The following is a 26,442-nucleotide window of genomic DNA, read 5'->3' as shown; positions in this document are numbered from 1 at the left end:
TTACTCAAAAATGTACTCTGAAAGCAACAGAAATTCCTGTATATCTGCAGACAAATCGTACATCACTGGGCTGTGGTTGTGATCAGGATCCATGAGACGCATATGATGACTCAGATCTTTTACTCTGGACCCAGCAATGCAAAGAAATGTATCATTATTCCGGGACTATTTTGTGTATTTCAACTATAAGTGTTTTCCAAACGTAGCCGTAGGGTCTTACTCTTGACCCATTTTTGGGTCACAGACCAGGTTTTATGAATTAAAGTAAGGTAAAGTAAATATCCTGCTTGTTTTTTGTTTTTTCAAAAATAAACAAAGTCCCACAATCTTTAAAAGAAAATCAACAGATTTTCAGAAATTAAATAAAAGGAAAAGGAATACAAAAGATTTTCAGAAGATTTTAAGAAATACATTTTTTAAATATGCATCCTACTATAATTCTAGTAACCCGTCTGTAGTGGTAGGTGTCTGTAGTGGTAGGTGAAGCTACCCGGTTCTCCTCAGTGGCTGGACCAATTGCTCTGATTTTGCACACAGCCATTGACCATTACCATCTGAACTTAACTGTGAAGCCCGTTTTTCAATTTCATCAAATCTCAGCTTCTTATTAGCGTTTATGTGTCAAACAATGTCGCCTCCCGGGTTGCCAGATCATGTGCGCATATCCCCCCACGGATGCGTCGACCGGGTATGGTCTAGTACTTTATAATTCATAATGATTTTTCTTAAAAGTTTAGGTCCCAGGAAGTCACCAAATGTATCTTTCAGGTCTCAAGCTGAAAATGTTTGGGTATGTTCTAGAGAATATAGCATTCCCTTTATAAACGGGACAACTCACAGGGCTTGGTAAACAGGACAGGTGAAGTTCTTAAAGCTGAGGCAGTCGAGGAGGCTTATGGGAACTGTAGGCAGCAGAGGCAGCAGTTTGATCTGGAACCACATCCTGATGAAGTCTGGGTCCTCCAGGTTCTCCTGGGTCAGGGATGGAGACTCCACCTGAGCAAACACTTCTCTGAAGTGGGACGCAAGCTCACTGAAGTTCTAAAACGAGGGGGGGAAAAGTAGAGTTGTAAAATATTATATTTTTGGCTCTGAAAGGGAACTTATGAGCAGAAATCAACCACCAGTGACCGCCCAAGGCTTACCGCTGTGGCGAACTCATTGACCAGTAGGGTGAGCCTTCCGGTCAGCTCTGTGATCATTCTCAGTATCATCGCCTCTGACATAGTGAGGTTGCTACGGGCAGCACAGTGCATGAAACGGGCCACATTTTCCACTGCGTTGGTAAGCTGGTAGAAGAGATGGGGAGAAGGATAATGGATGTACAGGCATGACTTTCCTATCCGACGACATCTAGAATAGAATCTGGAATCCTTTGTGTAATACATTTAAATTAAAGAAATTCAGAAACAATTAATAAAGCCTTCTCACGCCACATGTTCTTTCTTCAAGGGTGATGCTGCAAGTGTCCTGGACCTCAGTGGTGTCATTGCCCATGTCCAAATAGCTGTTCAACAAGCAAGCACAATAATCAGCATCATATTCATAGATAATGGACAGTGGACAAAACAAGGGACTTACAAAGGACATAACCTGCAATATTTCTGGATGGCCACCAGAGGGTGCCCACAGGCTGACCTTTGTTATCACTCCAAAAGCAGGACATTGTTGACCTTTGTCTTGTTAGGTTCACTATCACAAAGTGACACATTCCTTGTGTCGGTTTGTATTTAAGTTCCCTTTAATAATTTGTACTTTGTTCAGCCACCTACCTTGTGTTCACATCTTAGTAAAGGGCTTGTGTTTGTCTTTCCTTTTGTAATCTTTGTGTCCTGCCTTGCTTGGGTCACTTGTTTAAGGTTACAATCAACAATTCCAGTTATTACTCATTCAATATTTGCTATCTCGCATGTAATATTCAAAGAAACGTTTTGAGCTAATCCATAAATAAACGTTGCCCTTTTGTTGATTTCCATTATTTTGTGTTGTGTTGTGTTGAATGTGAAAGGAAACAGAAGTCCACTAACACCACCGGCACTCTTAATTAAACTAGCTCGGCTCATCCAGAAAAATCTGGGACTTTGGTCAAGACTAGCCTGCACAACATAATTGGAAAGACATGGACGCTGGACTGTACATGCAACACTTGGTGCATGTTGGTGGAAGGCATACTTGATTTGGTCAGGGAGTTGCCCATGGGGTAAGAATCTCTGTAATAGTGGCGTTACAACATGGTTGAACCAATCCTCCACATTTGTCACATCAAACTCTTCCATTGGTTGGGCTATGGACGTATTATGTGGCGTGTACAAGCCAGCCAGCTCAGCTAGGGTCCAGTTCAGCAGGGTCTGGGTCAGAGTCATGCTTCCGATCTCGGATACATTTCTCTGGAGAGCAACAGATAGATAGGGTCATGTCAGGTTAGCAGATGTAATATGCATAATCATAATAAACTAGTCATATAAAAACAAGTAATTGGCTTCTCATATATGCATATAGTATATGTATGTACGCTGTATGTACCTCACGTGTGAGAGACACAAACTCACTGAAGAGGCTCCCAACAGGTCTGAAAGCTCCCATCAACCCATTCACCACCTGCAAGTGTTTCAAAAAGAACAAAATAATATTGTTTAAGGTTATGAAGATTACCATCAACAATCTGGTAAAAGTTTAATTGGATGAAAGAAATGTATAATATTTAAAGCTATGCAACCTCTCTGAAGCTATTCTGTGGTGGTGATGGTGGTGAGTAGGGGTTATGTGAGGTGTATGTGTATCCGGGGGTGGAGGTGGGGGTGGGCCCAGGACCACCGGTCATCAAGCTGTGGAAGACCAGGCTGAGGGTCCCGTTGTCCAGGCCTGCAGCCTCAGGCCTCAGTAGCAGCTCAGCCTTCTGTTCTGGAGACAGCAGGTGAAGAACCTCCAACTGCAACCCGGAAGACACGGAGAGAAGGAAGGTCAATTCATAGACAGTGTAGGGGAAGTTACTTTTAATTATTACACATGACTTTCAATTAAAAGTAATCATCGTCTTCACTTGGACCACAATAACAAAGGGTGGGTGTAAAAATGTATCTGTCACCCCCCAGACGTTACGTTTCGCGTCCGGAGGAGCAAGCCGGTAATTCAAACTATACCGTTGACGTTTAATTGTTTTGTTTTAGTTTTTTTATCCCAAGAGAACAGTCGAATAATGACAGTTACAAAAATATAAGCCTGTATTTGGCCTCCCAAAAGATGCATAACAAAGAGGCATCAAATAGAACAAATAGACCAATTCCAATATTTATTTTGTGAACGTGAACACAGCTTCTGAACCATTCCTTAGCTCCATGGTTACTGAACTAAATATTGGACCCAATCGTCACAAGACACACAATATGTACAAGATTTTCATACTAAAATGGCTTTTTTTAGAGACACAAATGAGGAGGAAATCAACTTTGTTATTGACTTTTCTCTATCCCAGCAACACACTCTCGCGAGATTTGGGAAGATATCTGAAGGGTCCATCTGCAGTCTGACGGACAAGACATAGAGGGCGCTGTCCCTTATTTTTTTTTAACTCTATGCTCTTCATCAATCATTATGGACATATTAAACATTAAATTAAACGTGTGTTCCAATGCTCAATAATATAATTTTCCATTATTAACTGTCTTGGTTGATGGGGTATGATTTGGGAATCATGACATTTTGCTAAACATTCGTGGTAAAATATATACCATATAAATAAAAGGCCCTGTTACAATGTTGAGCAGAAACAGGAGCACATCTAGCATAAGACTGAACTAGAATTTTCACAATTCAGGGCAATTGCAAAGTGTGGTTGCGCCGACGCAGAGTTCTGGGTTGCGGCCATGGGGGTCCAAGGAATCCATCGTCACATAGTAGTTCACAGTCCAGTCCCCAGTGGTGTTGAAGATCCCAAAATAAATTATTGTTAAAGCAAACTCGCCATTTTTTTTTTACCTTATTGTTCTGATCTGAGATATTGTGAGGAGACAATACCCTGTGTATATAGAGTAAATGGCATATCTGCTATTTGCAAACAAGTTGTAAATACTCAGAAGACATTTCACGTTTTCCTTATATTATGATGTCATGTTTTGTGAGTATAAAATTCAAGCACCTATTTTCCCCCAGCCTGATAATAGATATTAAATACCTTGTAATGTACTTGGGAATGTCTCACCATATACTACATGTGGAACCATTACGATACCCAAGAACAGATTCTGCTATAACAAACAGCAGAGGTCGCTGTTTTTCATTTTCAGTTGGGTCTGGCTACGCGAGACTACTTAACCCCTAATTGCTCACAGGTTCTCATTGGAAACAAGACCGCAAGGACTTTCATGAACGACCTGTCAAAAGGAAGTATCCTTAATGTTACTGAATGGCGTCAATAGCCTACATTGTGAGACTTGTCAGCACCAGCCAGGAGTTTTGGATAAGCTCTAATGTCCATGTAGATTGCTTCACAATTTTACACACAGTAGAGGGATTGAAGTCCATTTTGTCCAGCAGGCAGAGATTATAGTCTGACAACAATTTCAATTACAAGCTTTGACTCTTGCATGGATCAAACCGTTAAGTGGATAAGTCGGTCAAATAAATTAAAACACCAGATTGTAGAAGGCAAAAATTATTGTCAGTTAAACAAACAACGTTTGTGTATTATTTTCATATGTGTATGGGCTTAGGCATTAATGAGGTTGCATTCCAAAGTTTCACTTTTTGTTCAGCTTTAGTAGTGAAGAAACCTTCTGAACGTGAATAGTAATTCCAAAAAAAAACCCCACACACATCTGTATTCATTGTACATGTTAAATACATGTGACTAAATACATTACCAAACATATAGATTCACTTTTCAACCACATGGTAAAAAGAATAATAAGTAGAGACAAAGCAGAGCAGATATAGTTTAAAGTATTTATTAACACAATTGTATTATTGGTACCTTTACTGTAAGCAACACCATCAATATATTTGGTATAATGTCCTATCAATTATTGTTATTATAGTTGTTGTTATTATGATTATATATGTAATAATAGTATGGTTATATTTTATGATTCTATATATAGGTTAATTATAGTTATTAGTGATAATTATACAATTATATATTATGGTAACTATTACAATGCCTGTAAACAGTTTATTATTGACAGATATATTATTGATGCTATAATGATTATTATTACTACTATTACTGTTATTATCCAAAATTATATTCTAACGTTTAAGTAAATTCAATATTTTCCAGGGTGAAGCAAAAAACCCGCCTCCTATTTCAGCCAATTTAGGAGTGCACGGGGAAAAAAATTCTTGCACCGACCCATTTGTTAAAAAGGGGGATCAAGCAAGCTCCTGGTAAATATATTAATATATTATTAAACAACATGTAACATTCTGAAAAATAGGTACAAATTGTAGGGCTGCAACTATATTGATTAAGTTAATTATCTCAAAGTGTATTTTGTAGATATCTAATTTTGTATTTATCAATGAATCAATGTGTAACATTTTCCATAATTATTTTGGGATTACATTTATTAGTTTAATTAAGAAATTAAGTCCTATTTTAATAAGTGTATATTGGCTGTTTGAATAAAATTTAATTTTTTGTCAAAATGAATAAAAAAATAATTTAGTCCTAATAAGTGTTACAGTCTTACAGCCCTAAAAACAAATGGTGAGTTAAACATTTACAACATGCACATGTAAATATAAGGTAGTGGGTCATGAAAAGGCAGTATACAATCCAAAATAGCTTGTTATGCATTTGTTAGAATTGATTATTTCATGTGTGAGTTTGTTATTAAATTCAGGGATGGCCAATATTGTGTTATAGAAATTGGGTACTACCGGTTCACGAGCCACAACATAAATGGAATGCAATTATCTTAGAAATATGACAATTATTCACAAAGAACATTCCTGAAAAGTAGAAAAAGGTTAAAGGCAAAAAAAAATGTCAGTGCTGGACGGCTTCTGAAAAACAGGGAAACAAGTGTTAGTGTTCTTTTCAAACAAATGCTTCACAATCAATAGTTATGAAAAAAGACAAAACAATGCTACAATATGAATAAGACAAAACAATGCTATAATATGAATAAGGCAAAACAATGCTACAATATGAATAATACTGTGATTTATGCCTTGATTTCATGGATTTATTTTTGTTTTTGTGGCATTCCTAAGAAAACAATTTGATGACTGTGTGTATTTCCGGTAGGAGACACAAATAATCTACTTTGTGTACCTTTCAGTCAGCTGACTCGTCCACGCCTTTATCTCCTCCAGGCTGGATTACTGCAACTCATCGGGATCCCTAACAAGAGCCTCCAAAGGCTCCAATACATCCAAAACAGCGCTGCTAGGGTCCTGATGAGAGTGCGAAAATATGACCATATCACACCCACCCTCCGCTCACTTCACTGGCTCCCCATCTCCTTCAGGACCGAATACAAGATTTCCCTTCTCACCCATCAGTGCATTTACGGCTTGTTTTTGTTTGTTTTTCGTATTGAGTTTTAATTTCTAAAAGTTGGCCCTTTAGTTTAGCCTGGTTGGGTCTATTGTAATTGTTTTGTTGCCTATGCTGTTTTTATGCTATGCTTTTAATCTGTAGCACTCTGACATCCGTGAGAATGTAAAGTGCGTTATAAATAAAATGTATTATTATTATTATTATTAGCTGACAACTATAGAAAATGTAAGCAACATATACTTGTCACCTGAATACCAGTGGTTCTCAAACTATTGTAGTGTCAAAGAGCTTCCATTTTTTAGCCTATGCATTAAACCACAGACCCCCACAACCTAGTATTTGACCCCAAGACAATGTCAATAAGCCAACATTAGATAGGTACACACCTTGCAGTAGGTCTGGGATGGTGTGTCTGTCACCTGTGTCCGCAGCAGGAGCTGTAAAAAAAAGAAATACAATATTTTAGACACAAAGCTATGAAAGTACATGCATATCAATAGACAATAGCAGATCTACAAGCTGACAAGTGTCCAACAAGCTGGCAAGTGAGCTTGTAAGCCTACAAGCTCACAACATGTTGCATTGTGAGCTTGTAGATCTGCCATTTTCAAATAGCCAAAGTTTAAATGGGGCTGAAGTGGTTAATGTACCCTATGTTTTTTTTAAACAATAACCAAAATCTACAAAGTAACTAAAGTTTTCTAACAATTGCAGTGGATTAAAAGTACAATATCTGCCTCTGAGCTGTAGTGGATAGAAGTACAAGTACAGTATTTTTCTATGCAAACTGATACAGTAAAAATCACTGTTTTTGCTGGCAGCAGTGGCACACTATTACACTGTTCATATGGCAGTCAAAGAGTTAAGCTACAGAGTATATATATTGGCAATGCCTCCTTAAAAACGGACAATGGACTGACCACAAGAAAATGTCCATATGCTAACATTAGATAGTTAGATCTAAAAGGTTTTGATTTGCACATGTGTCATGTTATGTTAAACAAACCTTGCAGTAGTGCAGTCTGGGACGGTCCCCTCAGTCCACAGCTGCGTTGGCCAAGATATCAGATCCAGTGTACAGCCACGCCACAGCTGAACATTTCAAGCAAAAATACTGTATTTTAGACACAAATATATATTTGTCACTATATAAATATAGTGACAATAGCAGATCTACAAGCTCACAAGTTATCTACAAGCTGACAAGTGAGCTTGTCGATTGGCTATTTAAAATAAGGCAACAAGTTTACAGTGAGCTTGTAGATCTGCTATTTTCCAAACATTAAACTCACAGTGAGCTTGTAGATATGGAGAGAAGGAGAGAAGGGGAGAGGAGAGGAGGGGAGGGGAGAATAGGGGAGAGGAGAGGAGAGGAGGTTAGAAGAGGGGAGAGGAGGGGTGAGTCGGGCAGGCGTTAGTGTCAACCCCTGGGTGACTTACAAGGGATTGCACGTTTGTCAATCACAATGAAGTACTTCATTGTGAATCACACTCTTCTGGATACCCACAGCAAGCAGATAGGGTTGAAGGCACTCTGTGATGCTGTCCAGATGCCCCTGGACACTGGTCCCAGTCTGTGAAAAGAGAACTTTATTAGTCTTGCTGTTAAAATTAGTCACCGTTTGCAAACAGTTTAGAGCCGGATCGCAATGGGATGTTTTGGTCACGATTAGGTAGCCTCCAGAATCACTTTTATTGCCACAATATGCAAGATGAACCATAAGGACATTTTCTGCTGTATAATTTATATTCTGCAAAATGTAAAGGACCCCCCAAAATGATATGAATTTGGCCGCGGACCCCCGTCTCAAAATATTTTGTTCCATGGACCCCCAGAAGCAAAGATTTGAGTTATTGTTCGCTTTAAAAGAATATATATTTTCAAAAAATAGCAGATCTACACGCTCATAGCGCGGCACTCGGTGCCGCGCTATGAGCTTGTATATCTGCTATTTTTGAATAGTCAAAGTGTAAAATAATGCTTTTTAGCTCAAATGAAAAAGTGACACAGATGCTTCCTCAGGTCTTAGTGGGTTAATGCAAGGCAGTTGAAGAGCCACATACATACATACATACATACATACAGCCATATACAATGGCCTCACGACACTGGGTTTCTGTGGTTAGCTGGTTTTCCTCACAGACAGGAGCTCTGTCGCCAGCATTTGGACCACCTGTAACAGTGTAGAAACCACATATACTGCTGCAATACTTTCCAGTGATATGCATTACTATAAGGATCCATCTTCACAGTTGCTAGACAGTGGACTGGGGGAAACATGACATGTTGCACTGGTTCTTCCTGTGTGTGTGTGTGTGTGTGTGTGTGTGTGTGTGTGTGTGTGTGTGTGTGTGTGTGTGTGTGTGTGTGTGTGTGTGTGTGTGTGTGTGTGTGTGAACATGTGACTTCCACCTTAAATTCTAGCTACAATCAAAATCACACACCCGTCAGTGGCTGAACATTTCTGCTCTTTTCTTGTCCCTCTGATGCTTCTTTTTGAAGTGATTTCACTCGCCATGCCAGAAACCCACTCCCATCTACTGGATTGTAATACTGTTCCTAAAACACAAGAAGAAAAGACGGGGGAAAAGTGTCATTTGGTTTTAATGAGCATGTGTAAATGTGCGTTAGACTGGTGTTTTATGTACTTACATAGCCCAAATTTCCCTGGGGATCGGCCAGGTATGGGAATAAGGCAGTGATGCCCTTTGCGTAGTCCTCTTTAACACGCCTTGAAGGACTCGTCCTACAGTACACACACACACACACACACACACACACACACACACACACACACACACACACACACACACACACACACACACACACACACACACACACACACACGTATGAGATCCAAACAAAAGTATTGCTGTGCCGCTGCCTTCTGCAAAAAGGAGGATTTTGGCCTGCACCAAGTACAACCAAAATTGTGTATGGGGTGCATAATTTTTAGATGACAACATACCCATGTTCACTTGCCATGTGTGCAACCAATATCTTCACCATGTCGCGTCTTCTGGTATCCGTTAGGCTTTTTGTCCGAGCATACTCGGTAAGGATCCTCTCTCCGCCAGGTCTGTCCTTCAGAATTTTTTCAACCATCTAAGTGGAAGTAAAAAAAATGGGAGGGGAAACACAGGGATAGACAGTAATATTTTAAAGCACTGGTCAGGGTTCCCACACATTTTTACCTGGTCATTTTCAAAACTTTTCCATCACTTTTTCACCCTATTTCCAGGCCTATATCAATCGTATGGTGGCAATAATGAGGCTCTTACTCCATCAATGCCCCAAGACAGACCTCGAGCAAAGGCGTCACATGACAGAACAGATCTACAAGCTAACAACGTTTGTTCTTAGCTTGTAGATGTATTATTTTTGTTCCGTGATGTTCTGTATAATAGGCAGCTCTCACGCAGCACTGCATTTTACCATGTTACAATGTCAGACATGTTTTTTATGAACAAAATCAATAGCCAAAAACTATGTATATCCAAACATCTTCCAAAACATTTGATGAATTCCAAACATTTTCCAGGCCTGGCAGACAGTTTCTCTCATTTCAAAATATATCCAGGAAATTCATGACCGTGGGAATCCTGTTATCAACTGTGAAAGTACATAAAGAAATACATTCCCGGTTGTCAGGGGCAAACACTCTAAGAGAAGTTGTCAAACAACATTTACCTGTATGTGGAATGGTCATTGTGAAAAATATATCAGTGAAAGATTATATCAAAAAGTAGCTTTTTGTTTAATTGAAAAAATATTTTACAGGGTAGATTGGGGTTCCCAGAGATGAAGAATTGACCCCAGAGATGAATTGCATCAAATGGGGGTCTGTGGCCTAGTGCACATAAAAATTAGGGGGGGGGGGTCCTTGAAATTCAAAGGTTTGAGAATCACTGACTCGTACAGACAGTAGAATGGGTGTATGTGTACCTGTGGTCCAAACATGACAGCGGCGGGTGCTCCCATCACGTCCGTTCCGGGCATGCGGCGACGGATCTTCTTGCAGAACTGTCTGATGTCGGAGCAGGAGGTGTCCAGGTCCTTCAGCAGGATGCAGAGGCTGGAGCTCCCCTGACCGGCGGTCAGGAAGGCCCGCAGGCGAGCCGACGCCACTGCCACACAGTCCAGGCCACTCTGGATGAACTGAGACACACCCATGGATTAAAGCAAAATACAATCTCACGACTGAAAAAGGTTTGTATGACCAAGTCGTAATGTGTGATTTGTGAAACAGTCGCAGGCGCATTGAGAGCATAGGTGCGCAACATGATGCCATAGAAGACATGCTGGCTTCTATGGAATACAAATGACTGAGATCAGTCGTGGCGAGAACTTGAATCCATGCACACCAGGCACTTATTCTCTCTCTCCATTCCCCTGTATCTCAGGGGCGCCCACCCTCTAGAGCCTGGTTCTGCCCAAGGTTTCTTCCCAATAACCACATGAACCCTATTCTGGGGCAAACATTTGATGACAATGTATTTCAGTGTAGAGCGAAAACAGGAGTGGATCTAGAATAGAGTTCTTGGGAATCCAGTCAACTAAGTATAGGGTTTAAGTGGTTAAAAGTAGAGTTTTTTCCTTGCCACTGTTGCCAAATGTTCTCTCAGGGGGGGAAACGTTGGGTCTCTGCTCTATATGTAAACTGTCTTGAGACAATTTGTTAAATTTGACTATAGTGCCAAATCACAACAGAATTAAAAAAAAAACACCAAATTACAAAATAAACCTCCTTAGTCTTATTTTGTTAGATCCGTTTGTCTTTACAGTTGCAGTGTACGTAGCTTGCTTTCGGCTTTAACGGGCAAGGGTGTGACCGCATTAAAGGTGCAGCAGACAGCAGCAAACACCAACAAAAAATAAATAAAGACAAAATAAAATCACAAGGCGTTGAAATACCTTGACGTGGTCAGCCAGCTGCACGGTGCAGTCCTCTGTGAGCTCCGCCAGGTGGATGCTGTACAGATGCTGGAGGACACAACAGTAGTGAGTTACTTACAGACAAGTAACAAGCATGAATACGTTGAATGCGTATTAATGCAGACCGGGCACATGCACAGTTTTTCCATGGAGAGAGACACACACACACACACACACACACTCTCACTCACTCACTCACTCACTCACTCACTCACTCACTCACTCACTCACTCACTCACTCACTCACTCACTCACTCACTCACTCACTCACTCACTCACTCACTCACTCACTCACTCACTCACTCACACACACACACACACACACACACACACACACACACACACACACACACACACACACACACACACACACACACACACACACACACACACACACACACACACACACACACACACACACAAATGTGTGAATGTTTTAAATGCTAGATGGCAGCCTAGAGGTCCTGTATTGTTGTTACCTGGTAGTATTTGATGGCCTTGGTGAGTGGCTCCACTTGAATGGTCTCATCCAGCTGGTCTTTGTGCAGCAGGTCGATGAAGTAGTCCAGAGAGCGCTCGTGGACGCTCATTTCAGAGTACAGCGTGCCCATCCTCTTAACCCATCGAGACCTGAAGCCGATTCTACATGTCTCCTAAATCTCAACTTTTCTGAAAAACTTATGTTTCTATATCAGTGGTGCTCAATCTTTTTCATGTCAAGGACCCCCAAAATTATATGTATTTGGCCGCGGACCCCCATCAAAATATTTTGTTCCAGGGACCCCCCAGAAGCAAAGATTTGAGTTAAAAATGTTCGCTTTAAAAATTTATCTATTCAAAGATTTGCACACATTTTCACGAATTTTCAAAAATAGCAGATCTACAAGCTCATAGCGCGGCACTCGGTGCCGCGCTATGAGCTTGTAGATCTGCTATTTTTGAATAGCCAAAAGTGTAAAATAATGCTTTTTAGCTCAAATCTAAAAATGACACAGTTCCAGGTCTCAATGGGTTAAACACCTCCACACTGCAGCCACTCATAGCCCTGGATGAGAGGAGGACATGACAATGGAAGGACAGATAATGTTAGAAGTGGCGAGAGTGGAGAGACCGATAACGTTAAGGTTTTTGTGATACACAGGACGCTCAAAAGTAATGCATTAAGTGTGTTTTCAAACCAGTAGTGCGTTTGCTTTGTTCAGATTCAGGGACCAATATGATACAATGTCGCACTTTCCCTTGCAGCAAAAATAGCAGATTGTTGTGAGCTTGTAGAATTGCTAGTTTCACTATTCGTCATACGGTGTGACGGTAAGTATGCAGGGCTTAAGTAGTTAACAGAGGACAAAACTTATAAACGAAATACGAGCGAGAAAAGTTGTCTCTCATTGGACTGAATTTTTATTGAAGATGTTCAATACATTGGGAATAAAGGTGTTCAGTTCTGGATAGCAACATGGAGCATTACCAGAATCTTTTAATTTATTTGGAATCTTGTTATAAAGTTTTAGCATGGTGGGAATTCTCCAATGACAACATTCCCATATTTGTGCAGAGTGGCCTGCAGCAGGCCCAGGGAGTAGACCAGTCCTGAGGCGAAGCTGAGCTGCTCTCCACGGGATCCCCTCATCGCGGTTCCCTGCAGGGGGTCACCGTTCAGGTCAAACTTCTCCTGGGCCTGCTTGCTGATCAACTCCGCCTGCAGGGGAAATGACACACGGACATGTTGGGAACAGGTGGTAAGCAGAGCCTGAGCGATACATCGGTTGGCTGATATATGGCCATTGTTTTACTTATTTGTCGACGATCAGTATTGTAATTATGCAGCCGATGTGTCCCAATGTTTTACCACTTTCAACAGAGTGTCCCTATTTGGGCATGTCATTTTAAGTGAACATTAACAAACGTTTTCAAAACAATAACAAAAATAGTCGATCTACAAGCTCACGACACATTGTGAGCTTGTAGATAGGCTATTTCTGAAAATGTATGAACAGGGCTTATGTTGTTAAAAACATTAAAATACTTTTTTTTACAAAAGATCGGTCAAACATTAGTGGTCTAGGACTCTCCAAAATCAGGATCGAACCCATGTGGCATTGGTCAGACTATTTTTTTCGTTATTTTTTGCAGATCACACACACCTTGCAGATGAGCCTTGGAATGAGCAGCAGCACCAGGATACAGTCGTGGTCTCCTCCATGGCGGAGGAAGGACTCAGGCATGAAGGCGGTGAGGAGGGACACCTGGCGGTTAGCCTGGCCCACCTCCATCTTCCTCAGTTCCATCTCGATGGCCTGGAAGACACACAGTCAAGGTTGGGTATAGAAGTTAGGAACCATATCCAAACTGCCAGGTACCCATGAAAATGAAGGAATCGGAATTGATAAATATCGTAATAATTTTAGGATCCAGAAATGATTATCCTAATTTTATGATATGAGCGGTTACTATTCATTACTCTTCTTAAACTTTTATTAATGTAAAACTTTTAAACTAAATGTCCATTGATGCCATTAACAAGAATTATGATCACGTAAGCCTAGTGCTCAGTTAAACTGGATACAACCTTTTCCAATCCATTTCTTTCCAGTATGGCTTGGCTTGAGTTTTGTGGTAGTGGTACCAAAGTGTCACTTTAGACATTTTATTGTCATTGGATTGATTCAAATCCCCATCAACTCCCAATCAGATTCCTAGCATTCTGACATTCGTCTCAGCCGTACCTTGGCATAAGCTTTGGTCTCTGCAAACTTTATCTTGAAATCAAACATCTCTGCAGGTTGGTCAGCTCTATGTTGGTCTCCTGGTGCACACAGGGAAAAGCACACACAGACAGCAGTGAGCAATGTGCATTTACTGACGACCTATGTGTGTGTGTGTGTGTGTGTGTGTGTATGTGTGTGTGTGTGTGTGTCTGTCTCTCTATCTGGAAGAGGCGGTGCTTTGTCTATCCTTGAGTGGACTAACATTTTCTGATATATATTGTTGCCTGGTGCTAAATTATAATCACTGCTCTGCATGCATATTATTATCCCACTGTGTTTTAATCTTGTATGCTACTGTATTTTGTAGATCCAAATAAAAGTATTCAAATGTGTGTGTGTGTGTGTGTGTGTGTGTGTGTGTGTGTGTGTGTGTGTGTGTGTGTGTGTGTGTGTGTGTGTGTGTGTGTGTGTGTGTGTGTGTTTATGAATATACTTGAGGGCCACGTGTCCCCATAAGTATAGTAGAAATTGACCTTGTGAAGGCCATTTTCCTGGACACCACAAGAGAATTTGTTAACAAAGACTTTTAGAGCCAAGGTTACAATTAGGAAAAGATTCAGGTTGGGGTCAGAATTAGGATTTAGAGTTAGGTTCAGGGTTACAAACGGCAAAAAAAGTCATGGGGGAAAAAATGCATTTAAAACGAAAATCCATCCTAAAATGTTGCGGTAAGTAAGTATAGTAGTACAACGTGTATGTGTGTAGTGATCTATGCACCTGCAGGCTGGCAGTGAGCTCTCTGTACTTGTTGATGGTCTGCTGGTAATGGGCCATGGTCTCCTGGGCAGCCTCAACTCTCTTGTGGGCCTCGCGGACCTTTCCCCCGCTCATGTCCAGCTGCTCTCTCAGCTCCATCTCAGTCTCCCTGCCGTTCTCCTGGAGCTCGTCGTTCATGTCATTAATGGCCTCCTGTTGGGAGGACAGAAGAGGGGACCGACCGTCATGTGTGGTAGTTTATACATTGTAAGGCGTAGAACAAAGCCAAATGCAGTGGTGGAAGGAGTACTCAAATCTTTTTACTTAAGTAAAATTATAAATACTACAATGTAGGAAAACTGTTACAAGCTAAAGTCTGGTATTCAAAATGTACTTGGGTAAAACTACAAAAGTAGTGGCATCAAAATGTACTTAAGGGATAGTTCACGCCCAAAATGACGTTTTCTATCGATTACCCACCGGCAGCGGTTCTGTATGGAGATACAAAGAATCTTCTTTGTGTCTCCATATGGAACCGCTGCCGGTCATCAAATTATTGGCTTAGGAATGCGACGGAAAGTTATTTTCGGGGTAAACTATTCCTTTAAAATACCAAAAGTAAAAGTATTCCTTATGCAGAATGTCCCATTTTAAGTTTTCAAAATGTATACCGGTACAAATCTTTTGAAAATAGCAGATCTACAAGCTCACAACGTGTCACTTCGTGCCACGCTGCAAGCTTGTACAACAATTTGGGGGTCCTTGACATGAAAAGGTTTGAGAACCACTGAGAGGGCGTTTGTAAAATGGGCCTCAGGTCTTAATGGGCTATGAAACACTGATTGCATGCAAGTCGGGGTGAAGAACACAGGTGCACTGACCAGGTCAGTGACCGTCTCTCTCAGCTCCCGGACTTTCTCCTCCAGGTCCCTCTCCGTCAGGGTCTCCACCATCTCCTCTGACCCCAGCGCAGCATCCACCTGTGACACACACACACACACACACACACACACACACACACACACACACACACACACACACACACACACACACACACACACACACACACACACACACACACACACACACACACACAAACAATCATTACAAGAGGCACATGGTTTGAAAGTCAGGTACAATTATCCATATCCATTTAAATGTCACTTCACCCAATCCCATTCACTAATATCTGCAAATCTGACAGAATGACATTCATATCGGCAAAGGAAACCTGTTTAACCCAAATGGTTTGCCTCTTACAATTTTTCATCACTTTGTATTGTGTTTCTTTTGCTGTGCTTTTGTTCTTTTAAACATTCTATTTTTTTGACAATATCAGCATCAGCAAATACAATATTTAACCACTTTCATTCAACGTCCCGTCCCAATTTTGGGCATGTAAGTGAGAATTTTAGGGCTTAAGTGGTTAAATAAAATTAAGTTCATGTGTATTGCATACTTAGCTGTTTGATTGTTCATTGTATAATTAAAGTGTGTAAAATGTATTATTAAAGTAGTTTAGATATGGTGAAATAGTAAACTAGAACATGTTACCCCTTAAAAACGGGAAAGGATCTGTGTCATTTTAGATTTTATCTGCCATTTTTTAACATTTTTGAAAGATCTTGGAAAAACTACTGGTTTAGAAGGCATTTGCAGCATCGGCCTCAGGTCTTAACGATAAAGAGCATTAGCAGTCATCTTTTTAAAGAAAAAGATGAAATCATCTTCATTTTAAGCATGTGGTTCATATCCTATACAGGGGAAGACAGTACCCCCTCTTCAAAATGATAGTGATTCGCTCTAACTGTCCGTACCTGTTCTTTCAGCTCATCGATAGTTGCCTCGGCTAGTCCTCTTGGAGTTTCTCCTTCTGGCTCCTCACAGTGTCCAGCTCCACGTTCTTCTTCTCCGTCTGCTTCTGCAGCTTCACGTGCTCCTGCTTCTCTGACGAGGACAGGTCACGCGTCCTGTGAACATAACAGGGGGGTTAACAACTTACAATTAGAGATGTAACCGATACCATTTTTTCCCTTACCGATCCCCATAACTTGCGCATCTCATTTAAACAAATCTAGGACAGTGGTTCTCAAAGTGGGGTTCAGGGACCATCTGGGTTCCTTGAGGGGGTTCCAAATAGACCCTTACAGGTCTGAGAGTATATCATTTGTACACTCTCAGGTAAAAAGTACAAGTAAGAGTATAAAACAGTCGTGTAACATCAATTGAAGAAATCAAAATATGAATGAAATATCATTATTTAAAAAACAGAACCAGGTAGACAAACCTAGGATGTGTAAATTACGTCAGACTTCGGTGCTATGTGGTATCGGAATGGCATCCTCGCCAATACAGATACCAGCATTTTAGGCAGTATCGGCAGCCTTTCCGATACAAGTATCGGTACAACTCTGCTTACAATTTGACAGGGAGGCAATGTCATAACCAGACTATGTCTTGTTATTGTAAAAGTACAATGTGCGTGTGTCCGAGGCAGCAGAGGACACCTACATATCATTTAAGTCAAGTGGTTTATTTTTAAACCACTTGCTTTTGTGGATAATGGTTATTATGACTATCATGCTGTTGTCAAGTCATTCCTGATTGGAAACCATTTGGGTCAACTGCTGTTGTTTTTAAACAGATGTACACATTTTGACTGACCTGACCAAGGCCTCCTTCAGCCTGCCCTTCTGCTCCTCCAACTGTTTGACATGGTAGCTGGAGGCCGCGCCGTCTGTACCTGGAGGGACAGCGTGATGAGAGGAACCCGGTAGAGGTGGGAGAGAAAGATACACACAGGGAGAGAGTGGCGTAGAGAGAGTCAGAGAGAGAGAAAGAATGAGAGAGACAGCAAGGAACCATTGGACAGAGAGACAGGGGTGGATGGGAGAGAAAGAGAGACAGATACAAACCATTAAGAAACACGTGTACATAGATTTTTGAGCAGTGATTATCAACCTTTATCATTTTGAGGACCCCCAGTTTGTTTAGCATGAGGTCGCGGACCCCCATTTCATACGATTCTCATCTCTGGGAGCCCAATCTACATGGCAAGGCATCAGTCTGAGTGTGTAAATGGAACCAAATGGACCACTACGGGTCCATTTGGTTCCCGCTATAGACTCTGAGTTAAAGACCCATTAAGGGTCGATTTGGTTCCTAGCAATCAATCAAGCTGGGGACCCCCTGGAACCCCCCCAAGGACCCCTTCAAGTTCCTCAGTCTGGTCCTACAGGCCACTACATTTGGTGGCCAAGTATATTTAAGGAAATTGGAATGGAATTGCTTGCAGGGGGGCTCACTGAATCTAGCAATAATGTTGACATAACAAGTGTGATTAGCAAGAGAGGAATGTTTGTGGCAAGTGTAATGTAAAAAGCTCACATTAGATACGGAAGGATCCACACACCAACAAAGTTCTTCCTCAGACACTTTCTCTCTTTTACTTACATTGGGCGTATAGAAACAAAGATCATTTCAAAGTACAAAAATATACCTGTGTGACATTTTAGGCTAGCCAGGACTGTATGGATGAGGCTATAAGGCTCCATGTTGATAAGCAACAGAACTCACCTTCAGGATTTGGGTCTTGGGGTGAACAAATCTCCAACACACCAAGGTCTGGTATCTAAAAAACTGAAACGCCTCCTCGTCAACTTCAGTGTTCAAGTCATCATAGACTTTTAAGTCTGAGGTACTAGGAATTTCAAATTTCTTGGCAACTGAAGACAAAACAAGATTGCACAAGCTTATTGATAAATCTGTTGTGCAATTGATTTAATTTGTATTAATGTGTCATAAAAATGGATTAAAATAGCCACAGAAAATTCAATCATATGAGGAAGATTGACAGCCCTACCGAAGACATTGAATCACTCTATCCTAAATAAAATGGATTGTGCCTTGTACTGTACACCCAGCATGTTGTTGCATATGTCAGTGGTTCTCAATTTTTCATGTCAAGGACCCCCCAAATTGACAATTAGCCCACAGACCCCCATTTGAAAAGATATGCCAGGGACCCCCATAATAAGAAGACTTTTACGGCTCTAGCAGTGATTCTCAACCCTTTTAATGGACCCCCATTTAATGGCATGTCTATCTCTGGGACCCCAATTTATATTGTAAAATCAATGTTAAAGGAGACACACCATGAATTTCACTTTTTTTGTATTTTTTTTGTATTTTTTTGGCTCCCCAGTGTCTCTTGTACCCCAAAATATATATTTTTTTAACATTCAGTCATTCATTCTCATTTCAGAGATTTTCAGAATGGGCGTGTCTGAACAGGCCATCTCAGAATGGCAAGTTTGCTTACCTCACCAAACTTTCTGCCCATGTATTTTGCCAGACAGAATTGCTCAGTACCGCAGTACAGCACCCCCCTGCCCAACAGGACGTTTTGGTATTGCAGCTGAAAGTGCTTTATAAGCCTGAGAGAATTGACTTGGGATGAGTATATCTGAGTGTTGATTTAGGCTCAAACCTTTTGAAAATGGTTTGAGGGACATACACCATATGATATTAAATATCAAATATTTTTTTTAAATTCATGGTGTGTCTCCTTTAAGACAGTGTAAAAATGGAACCCAATGGACCCCAATAATTTGTACACCATCAATGGCATAGGGCATGCTGTGGAACAATGTTTCACTCACCACACTCCAGAAATGATGTAAAAGACAGTGGTCCCTCAAAGCAGATGTATTTCTGCCGGTCAAGATGTTTCACACGTACAGCATGCATGCTTTGATGGAGAAAACATAATAATGTTACAACTCATGCAGTATGAGGAGTGTTACAATTAGAAACTATTACAAAGGCACTATCTACAGGCAGGCTATCTAGCAGTGGTGTAAAGTAACAAAGTACATTTACTTAAGTACTGTACTTAAGTACAATTTTGAGGTATTTGTACTTTACTTGAGTATTTCAAATATACTATTGTAATTACTTTCACTCCACTACATCTCAGAGGCAAATATTGTACTTTTACTCCACTACAATTATTTGAAAGCCATTGTAGCCCTACTTTATAAATATGCTACTTGAAAATAGCAGATCTACAAGCTCATGAGCTTGTAGATCTGCTATTTTTCAAACATTCTAGTTTAAACACAGAAACGCGAGGAGACAAAGAGATGTTGAGCTCTCTCAGATGCCTCACCTGTCTTTAGCGACTTCTTTCTTCTCCATCTCTTCTTCCTTGCCCTTGTCCTGGTCAGTGATGATCAGGGACGTGCACAGATAGACTCTAGGTGGTGCTACAGCACCTGCCCTTTGCCCTCTTGACCAGAAGGGCCCTTTTGAAAAAAAGGGTTTACAGCAGGGGTCTTCAACAGGGGGTCCGGGACCCTAGGGGGTCCTCAGAGTTACTACAGGGGGTCCGCCAAATCTTTATGTGATATGATTTTTCTTTTTACCATAACCACTCGAAACCTAGCATCCCTTTGCTGAGGAGAACTTTAGCCAAAAATAGCAGATCTACAAGCCCACAACGCCTCACGCTGCGAGGCGTTGTGGGCTTGTAGATCGGCTATTTTTGGCAAAGAGGTATAGGTGTAGAGGGAAAAAAGAGGAGACCAAGTACACAAAAAAAAGTGTAATTTACTTGAGCACCTGCCCCTCAAAATGTCTGTGCACGCCACTGGTGATGATGTCCGACACCAGTTTGAGGGCACGTTCTGTGATGGACACAATCTTCTGGATAGCTTGGAGTTCATCCTCTGAGGGATAAATGGCTGCATGCTTGGTCATTACGTAGCGATTGTCTGAAGAGTCGGGGCGACGAGGCGGCTAAAAGAGAAATGGTGGAAAGAAAACTATTCATTCACAGGACAAGAAAGGAATCGCAATGAGGTTTCAATTTAGTTCATGTAAGAGTATTCCAAAGAGTTACTATTCTCAGTAGGTAATTCTGTAACCAATTACTTTTTAATGACAAAGACATAGTTCTGCAACGAGTTACTTGATTAACAGAACGCAAAACTGCATTCAAATAGTAAATAAAAATCACACCCAGTGTGAAGTGGGCGGTGTGTGGTCATCACAAGATGACTCACTTTAAAAAAAGGATAAATTACTTTTTTTTAAAGTCCATACTGCTATTCATAGGGCTGCACATGTGTCATGTGTTTCGCTAGCCAATCACAGTCCTGACTTTGCAAAGTCAGCCAATCACATTACAGCTAGTGGTGATGACACTAGCTGTAATGTGATTGGCTGATATGAAAAAAGTATCAATTTGCATTAACAATGGAAGGGTTAGGGGTGTAGACTGCGTTGTAGACTATTGGCCAATCACGGTGCAGGATTGGTCAGTGTCCAAAACTCACCAGGGTCCCAGCAGAGACCGTGATGGGACCATTAGCAGAGGCCGTGCTGGGACCTCCGCGCCCCATCCCCCCCCAACCCCCCAACCCTCCCCAATCCCCCAACCCCCCCCAACCCCCACTGCTGGCTGCCCACGACGGAACAATGGCTTTGATGGACACTACACCCCCCTCCCCCCCCGAGACTGCTCCTAAACATCTCTCAGTGGATAAACACCTATCCATTGAAAAAATGATCAAATCGTTTGGCGTTGGCTTGCACATGATACATCTTAATGTGAATTCTCTAGCAGGAGACAAGCTAACACAAATCAAGCAGATGTTTTATGATGGTAAGGTTGACATTTTAACTTTCTCTGAAACAAAACTTGATCAAGCGATAACTGATTCTGTGATTGAGATTGAAAACTACAAACTCTTCAGGAAAGATAGGAACAGAAACGGGGGTGGTGTTTGCATGTATGTTCATACTGACAATGTCTGCATCCTTCGGGAAGACCTGATGGATGAAAACATTGAAGCTGTGTGGGTCGAGATCATTTTTAAACATGCCAAACCTGTGCTAGTCGGTACCATATACAGACCTCCTAACCAGACTGATTTCTATGATAGACTTGATGAATGCTTAGCTAAAGTGGACCATGCGGAGACGATTCTTCTTGGTGATTTTAACACTGACATACTCCGCAAGGAAGCGTCAGTGTATAAGTCATTCAAGGCGTGTTGTGATCGGCATTCACTCCACCAGCTGATCACTCAGCCCACAAGGCTGTGTGTTTCCTCTCAAACTACCATAGATCTCATTCTAACAACGGACAAGGAAAAAATCCTAAATAGTGGTGTTTCCACCTGTGGCATATCTGATCACAACATGATCTTCTGCACCAGAAAGAAACGTAAACCTAAGACCGGTTACCACAAAACAGTCACAATCAGAGACCTCAAAAATTATAAGAGTGAGGACTTAGATCACAGACTGGAGGAACAGGATTGGTCCGACGTTCTAAACAGCACACAGGTAGACGAATCCTGGCTTAGTTTCAAAACCAAATTCATTCAAATTTTGGACAGTGTGGCTCCCATGAAAACCATCAGGGTCAAAACCCGCTCGGTACCATGGATGAATTCGGACATCCTTACTGCCATGAAAGTCAGAGACAAAAAGTGTTCTGAGCTTCACAAAAGTAGGATCAAACTAGCCAAATGTTTTAACAAAGGTCTCGAATCCCACGTAGCTAAACTTGAAAAGGAAAAAAACAAGCTAAGAAACAAGGTAAATAGCATGCTCCTGTTAGCAGAAAAAAGCTACCTCGATGACAAGATTGAGGAAAATAAAAAAAAAAACACGAGAGCTTTGGAAGCTACTCAAGAACCTCCTAGGCTGCAGCAAAAAAATGAAAACCAGGCTTTCAAACTTAAGCCTCAAGGTGAATGACACTCTCATTTCATCCAAACACGAAGTGAGTAAAATCCTCAACATATTCTTCACGACCGTAGCCTCAGATTTGGTTGAAAAACTTCCTCCACACTCTGGGAGATATGGTGAGGAGTATGTTGTCTCATTTTACGAAAAACAGGGTGTTTGCAAAGATGACTTTAAACTCTCCCCTGTGAAAACAGAAGAGGTGTTTAAAAAATTGAGTGCTCTTCATCAACACAGAGCCACAGGCCTCGACAATATCCCCCCCAAATTTCTAAAAGACTCAGCCGCCTCCATTGCTCCAATCATTACCCACATATTAAACCTCTCCACCACACAGGGACAGGTCCCCAACGACTTCAAAAAAGCAAGGGTGACCCCTCTGTTCAAAAAAGGAAACCAATTAGACCCTGGCAACTACCGCCCTATTTCTATTCTAAGCTCCATCTCGAAAGTCATGGAAAAAATAGTCTATGAACAGGTCGACAAGTATCTTGCTGAGAAAAATCTAATCTACAAATTCCAATCTGGCTTCAGAACAAACCACTCCACTGACACATGCCTTCTCTATTTGAACGACTCTATCAAACAAGAGATTGAAAAGGGCAAATATTGCGGCATGGTCATGCTGGACCTCCAGAAGGCTTTTGACACCGTTAATCACCCAATTATGATCAATAAGCTCAAAGCAATAGGTTTTGATGACACGTCAGTGAACTGGATGAGATCCTACCTGGAAGGGAGGGAGCAAGTGGTGGAAGTAAACGATACGATACGATACGATACGATACGATACGATACAACTTTATTGTCAGCTTTCACCGAAATTTGCTTTGTGTCCATGACGTCACCGCTCAAGATACAGGCAGGACATACACAATACATTACACAAAGTACATTACAGGACATACATCACAGAAGCAGACAGAAACAAGAACAGTAGAACAAATCCTTTTGGTTTACCGACTTTGGTTTAAAAGCCGAACAGACTGATGTACAAAAGAGTTCTTTAGCCTGTTTTTCTCATATTTAGGGACTCTAAACCGCCTCCCGGAGGGCAACAGTTGATATTCATCATTTAAAACATGTAAGGGGTCAGAGGAGATGCTCTTTGCCAGTCTAAGCATACTATTGATCTGGGCCTCTTTAAAGGAACGCAACACAGCCTCGACTAGCCTACCAACTATTTTAGCGCAGATCTTAATTTGGCTATACAGTTTGTTCTTATATACCATTGATAGGCTGTTAAACCAGGCCGTGCTACAGTACAACATCACAGTTTGAACAACAGACGTATAGAAAAGAGACAAGATCTGACTACTAGCACCAAACGATCTCAGTCGGCGTAGGGAGTACATACGCTGCTGTATCCTCTTACAAATATAATCAATATGAGATGACCATGATAAGGTGGCATCTATCATCACCCCCAGATATTTGTAAGATGGGACTTGTTCAATAGCTGAACCATGGATTGTCACCGGTGGTGTCTTATCACCGGGAGCAGGGCCAAATATAATTTCCTCAGTTTTCTTAGTGTTGATAATCAGATTATTTTTGTCACACCACTCCACAAGCCGGTCAACGCTACCCTGGTACTGTTTCGGGTCATCACTGTCAGTCATCAGAGCTATTAGCGTAGAGTCATCTGAATATTTCAGAAGAAACTGATTTGACTCGCAGGTGTTACAGTCTGCCGTGTAAAGAGTAAACAATACAGGAGAGCTAATGCAACCTTGGGGTGCACCAACTCTGGTCCTGATGGGAGAGGAGAGTGTCTTGTTTACCTTTACATACTGAATTCTGTCAGTGAGGAACTTAAGATAAAACTGAATAACAAAAGGATTAATGTGTAACTGAACCATTTTAGTGAGGAGCAAGTCCGGCTGTATTGTGTTGAAAGCAGAAGAAAAATCTAGGAAAAGTCCTCTAGCATAGGATTTTGGTTTGTCAAGATGTTTAGAGATGACGTGAACCAATGTGACAACTGCATCCTCTGTACTACGACCCTGCTTGTAAGCGAATTGAAATGGGTCCTGTGAGTTAAATATGGCATTGTTGAGATGATGAACCATATTTTTTTCCAGAGCTTTCATGATAACAGATGTGAGTGCTATTGGTCTATAATCATTGTGTTCTTTGGGGTTTGGCTTTTTTGGCAGTGGTTTTATGTGAGCGGTCAACCAAGCCTGTGGTATAGTATGTGGATTATCAACAATGTGCTGAAAAATGGGCTGCCAGACAGGGGCCAATTCTGTGGCAAAATCCTTCAGAATAAGGGGGCTTATTAGGTCGGGACCAGGGGCTTTTTTTGCGTTTAAACGCTGAAATATGCGCCTGGTTTCCTCCTCACTGACAGTGATTCTATCCCCACTAGAGGGCACCAACGCATCAATTAAATCTACACCTTTATCTAGACCATCGTTTACAGACTCAAAGCGAGAGAAAAAGCTGTTTAAATCATTTGCAAACACCAGTTCGTTATCCGTCACAATTGGCTTATTGGAAGGAGACATACCGGTCATACTTTTCATAGTGTCCCAGAGTCTTTTAGGGTTATTTGCTTGAAATGAATCCTCTAAACGCCTCCTATGAGCCTGTTTCGCCTCCCCAATTTTCTTCTTTAGGTTCTTGTCCAAACTCTTAAGTTTGGCCAAGTCCTTGTTCTTAAACGCAGCTTTCCTGTCGTTAATCTCGATTTTAATGTCTCTGGTCACATACAGTTTGTTATTGGGATAGATCTTAATTTTCTTCGTAGGAATAGCCATCTGCACACAGAAGTTGATGTAGTCGCTGGTTACAGTGGTGGTTTCATCTACGGAGCTGCTGTGGAATGTGTCCCAGTCTGTACAGTCAAAGCAGGCTCCCAGCCTCTCCCTGCTTTCAAGTGACCATTTCCTTATTTCCCTCTCCTCTGGCTTGCTAGCTTTAAGTTTTGTTTTATAGGTAGGGATCAGGTACACCACGTTGTGGTCAGAGTTGGCTATGGGGGGTCTAATTCTGGATTCATATGCCGTTTTAACGTTCACATAGCATTTGTCAAGGATCTTGTCTTTCCTGGTGGGACTTTTTACAAACTGGTTAAAACCAGGCAGAGTGCTGTCCAAGTAACAGTGATTCAGATCCCCCAGAACAATAGTAGGTGCACCTGGATATCTCTGCTGTTGGTTATGGACACAGTCCGCGATGGTTGCGGCCGCTTGCGCAGCATTAGCCTTGGGCGGCACATACACCACGCACAACAGGATGCTTCCAAACTCCCTAGGTAAATAAAAGGGTCTCAGACTTACACAAAGGATCTCCACATTCTTATTGCAGATCGTTTCTCTTACAGTGAACTGTCGACACCAGAGGTCATTTACATACGCGATGACACCTCCCCCTATGGACTTTCCCGAGTTAGAGTCTCTGTTAGCTCGCACGAGAGTAAATCCATTGATCTCAAACAGGGAGTCAGGCGCATCAGATTTGAGCCAGCTCTCCGTGAAGCATAATAAAGATGCCTCGCGGAATTCGTGGCAGTACCTCGCATAGGCTCGGACCTCGTCCACCTTGTTGTTCAGGGAGCGCAGGTTACTGAGGATGATAGCAGGGAGCGGCGGTCTTGTGTGTCTTCGCCGAAGTCGGTTGCGAATACCTCCTCTCTTTCCTCGTTTCCTACGCTTGGCTGGCCGTCTCAGCTCGGGTGGGATGTTGTCCAAAATCACCGGTGGTAAACGGTGTTGGTTTCTGTCCTCTTGGGTTGCTAGCTCCAACAGGAATTCCCGGCTATAGGAGAGGCTCAT

At 41.5% G+C, this 26,442-nt stretch overlaps 1 protein-coding gene across 1 annotated transcript; it reads right to left on the bottom strand.

Moving 5' to 3' along the window:
• Positions 1 to 26,442, bottom strand: LOC311038669 (uncharacterized protein; the record flags this gene model as incomplete). The annotated part of the gene is given in 23 exon segments (XM_084048239.1): positions 1 to 124; positions 839 to 1,041; positions 1,146 to 1,289; positions 2,229 to 2,387; positions 2,524 to 2,598; positions 2,717 to 2,929; positions 6,889 to 6,939; positions 9,510 to 9,608; positions 10,449 to 10,661; positions 11,418 to 11,486; positions 11,918 to 12,091; positions 12,973 to 13,137; positions 13,583 to 13,735; positions 14,165 to 14,231; positions 14,895 to 15,115; positions 15,784 to 15,882; positions 16,720 to 16,754; positions 16,757 to 16,872; positions 17,567 to 17,688; positions 18,479 to 18,627; positions 20,554 to 20,701; positions 24,393 to 24,415; positions 25,176 to 26,442. Coding segments are annotated over 23 exon segments (4,089 nt in total).

Source organism: Gymnoscopelus microlampas (genome assembly GCF_963454915.1).
Source record: "Gymnoscopelus microlampas genome assembly, chromosome: 22".
NCBI classification, from domain to species: Eukaryota; Metazoa; Chordata; class Actinopteri; order Myctophiformes; family Myctophidae; genus Gymnoscopelus; species Gymnoscopelus microlampas.
The sequence above is the reverse complement of the archived record's forward strand: the minus strand, read 5'-3'. Positions and strand labels throughout refer to the sequence as shown.